The sequence below is a fragment of the Tachyglossus aculeatus genome (genome assembly GCF_015852505.1).
Source record: "Tachyglossus aculeatus isolate mTacAcu1 chromosome 12 unlocalized genomic scaffold, mTacAcu1.pri SUPER_6_unloc_2, whole genome shotgun sequence".
Taxonomy (NCBI): domain Eukaryota; kingdom Metazoa; phylum Chordata; class Mammalia; order Monotremata; family Tachyglossidae; genus Tachyglossus; species Tachyglossus aculeatus.
In genome coordinates, this window is record NW_024044829.1 from 7,971,748 (window position 1) to 7,975,367 (window position 3,620).

A 3,620-nucleotide genomic window follows, 5' to 3' on the forward strand; every position below is an offset into this window, starting at 1 on the left:
CCTTGCTTATGGTTACCCTATTTCAGCTCACCCAAGAGCAGCTGTTTGGGTTTCTTGGGTCATCCATTTTCCTACAGCGTCTCACCCAGTGAAACAAACAAAGAGACCAGAGTCGCTTTGGTCAATCAATCACCCAGTGGTATTTATCGAGGGTTTACATAACGAGCAAGGTAGTAAGTACTTGGGAGAGTGTGATACTTTGATGCCGATGCATTGCCTGTTTTCCAGGACCACGTTGTTTGTGACCCTCTCTAGTCATTGGGTACTACGTATTTTTCATAGGCATGGTTTTTGGAACTTCTCTACAAGTCGAGTGTGGCATCTGTTGGTTATGGTATTTGTTAAGCATGTACTATGTGTCTAATGTTGTTCTAAGCACTGGGGTAGATAGACACTTATCAGATTAGACACAGTCTCTGTCCCACATGGGGTTCACAATCAAGGTACTTGAGAGAACAGGCATTGAATCCCTATTTAAAGCTGAGGAAACTGAGGCACAGAAAAGTTAAGTGCTTTGACTATGGTCAAATAGGCAAGGGGCAGGGGTGGGATTAGAACCGAGATCCTCTGACTCCCAGCCCCATGGTTTTTCCAATAGACCATGCGGTTTCTCTCTTTAGTGTAATATATTTGCTCCATTATAATTACTCCATCTACCTTCAGATTCATTTGTATTTTTATACCATGTACGCTCCCACTCTCTAAAAGGAAGTCTTAATTGTCTTGATTCTGTTTTCTACTTCTCTTTCTATTTTTGCATCGTTTAAAGATGTAAAGAATTGAGGGCCAGTGTTTAGGTCTGTGCCACTGTTGGAGATTCTTCTTTGTGTAGAGGGTGGTAAATAACCTTGATTTTCAAATTAATTGCTAGTCCACAGCAGTTTGATGACAAGTGGTTCTCTAGAAAAGTGGTCTCTAGAAAGAGCTCAAGCCTGAGAATCAGAGGACCGGAGTATTAATCTTGGCTCTGCCATATGTCTGCTTTGTCACCTTAGGCTTAACCTAACTTCTCTATGCCTCACTGACCTCATCTACAAATGTAATGTCTGTCTCCCCTTAAAGACTCTAAGGTCCTCATGGGCAGGGATCATGTATACCCATTCTGTTGTACTGTAACTTTCTAGGTTCTTAGTTCAGTGTTCTGCACACAGTAAGCATTCAGTAAATACTACTGAGTGATCTCAGAACCTTCTCCAACCCATTATTCTGTACAGCTATTGGGTAGAACACCCTCTCAGGATGGCATCTGGAGAATTTCCAATACTCTACCAATCTCAGCTATGGGAGGGAGAGTCAAACAGAGGCCTACCGATTCCATTCCTAGCTTGGGCAGTGGCTAGTGAGTGGAAGGCAATCTGCTACAAATCAAAACTCACTTGTGTTGGGCAGCAGTGGCATGGGAGAGAGTTGAGGGCGGAGACTCGTTTACTGAGAGGAAGAAGGCAATGGTAGACCACTTCTGTGTTTTTACCGAGAAAACTCTATGGATATGTTACCAGAACGATTGCAGATCGAAGTGGGGCGATCTCGAAGAGTTGTGTCCATGGAGTCGCTGTGGGTTGGAGATGACTCAACAGCATAAGACAAGACAAAATGGTAAAACCACCCCCAAATTACTAAGCATCTCTCACTGAATTACAATGTATGCTACAAGAAGGCAGGGAAGGCATGGCTTCTTTACATTTTCCAATCCCAAGCACTTAGTACAATGAACTGCATTTAGTGGAGTGCACTCAGTGGGTGTTCAATAAATACTTTGCCAGAGGGGTTCTTGCAGTGTCCGTTACTATTACTATTTAATGCTTACTACAAGTCAGCTATTATAGTAAGTGCCGGAGTAGACACAAGCTAATCAGCTAGGACATGGTCCCTGTATCACATGGAGTTTACAGCCTCACAGGTGGGAGAACTGATATTTCATCCTCAATTTATAGATGAGGCAACAGAGACTTTCAGTGATTTGCCCAAGTTCACACAACAAGCCACTGGCAGAGCCGGGATTAGAATCCACTTCCTCTGACTTCCAGACCTATGCTCTTTCCATTAGACCATGCTCCTCCTCATCCTTTAATGACACCTTCCCTTTGTTCTCTATGCTTGCATTAGGAAAGGCTATAGATGAACGACAAGTAATCAGAGGATGGTGGTAAAACAGCATCCAAAACTAGAACGTTTCCAAATTATCAAAGAAATGATGTTCATTTGACCTCTGATGTAAAATCGATAAAAATAATAGACCAAGTTTCCCTTGATCAGTACAGTGTGTGCTCTCCAAAAAAGGGGGCAAGAACATTCTGCAGCTGATTTCCTCATTTATATTAATAACACTTTTCCCAAGTTGCCACTTATTTAAGGGCAAAAGTCACTGTTTTTCTCAATGACTTTCTAATGGCATTTATCATCTCTGAATTTCTCAATGTGTAGATGAAGGGATTTAGCATGGGGGTTATTATAGTATAAAATACTGCAACAGCCTTGTCAATGGATGAGGTAGTTGTGTGCGGTACATATTCAAAGACGCATGGAATAAAGAATAGGATGACAACGGTGAAGTGGGAGGCACAGGTGGAGAGAGCTTTGAGTCTACCCGCGGCACTGTGGGTCTTCAGGGAGTTCAATATGAGGGCATAGAAAATCATCAACAGGCTAAAGATTAACACGGCCATGCCACCACTGTTAGCAGCAACCAGCATGCTCGAGGTGTGAGTATCAGAGCAGACCAGTTTCAGCAAGGGGTATAAATCACACATAAAGTGGTCGATGACATTGGGGCCACAGAATGGTAAATGTGCCATGAAGAGATTTTGAATTGTGGCGTGAAGGAAGCCTCCGGCCCAGGCCATGGCCACCAGTGAGCTGCGGAGATGTCTGCTCATGATGGTCGTGTAGTGCAACGGCTTACATATCGCCAAGTAACGGTCATAGGCCATCACTGCGAGGAGAATGATTTCAGCCCCGGCAATAAAATGCTCTCCAAAGACCTGGGTCATACAGCCTTTGAAGTAGATGATTTTCTTATCAGAGAGGGAGTCAATAATCAGTTTAGGTGTGTTGACTGAGGAATAGCAAGCATCAATGAACGACAAGTGAGCCAGAAAGAAATACATGGAGGAATCCAGAGTCTTACTGGAAACTACGGTTACCACAATGATCAGGTTTCCCACCATGGTGACTATGTAGATGATTGAAAACACTACAGAGATAATTTTCTGCAACCTTGGGTCCTGCGTGAGTCCCAGTAGAATGAATTCTGTCACGTTGTTTTCATTCTCCATCAACTCGAGGTAGGCAATCAGTACACAAGTGAGAGCTGCAGATTTGGTGAAGAGAACGATGATATTTGTTAGGTTTGTCTTGAGATGATTAAACGATGCTTTATAAAGAAGCTTAAAACACTTTCACTCATTCATTCAATAGAATTTATTGAATGCTTAGTGTGTGGAGAGCATTGTATTAATCGCTTCGAAAGTACAATTCAGCAATAAAGAGAGACAATCGCTGCCCACATCGGGCTTACAGTCTAGAAGAGGGGAGACAGACATCAAAACAAGTAAACAGGTACCAATATAAATAAATAGAATTAAAGAGATATACACATCAAAAGAAGTAAACAGGCATCA

The 3,620-nt window shown here is 42.6% G+C and overlaps 1 protein-coding gene and 1 non-coding gene across 2 annotated transcripts; one reads left to right on the plus strand and one right to left on the minus strand.

The window, feature by feature from the left end:
* Positions 1–1,228: 1,228 nt before the first annotated feature.
* Positions 1,229–1,366, plus strand: LOC119921496. Its single transcript, XR_005448532.1, has one exon. It is a non-coding gene; the product is annotated as a small nucleolar RNA SNORA7 (small nucleolar RNA).
* A 979-nt stretch (positions 1,367–2,345) lies between these two features.
* Positions 2,346–3,275, minus strand: LOC119921325 (olfactory receptor 4C13-like). Its single transcript, XM_038741606.1, has one exon. It carries the CDS (start codon positions 3,273–3,275, stop codon positions 2,346–2,348), a length of 930 nt encoding a protein of 309 aa, XP_038597534.1.
* Positions 3,276–3,620: the final 345 nt, after the last annotated feature.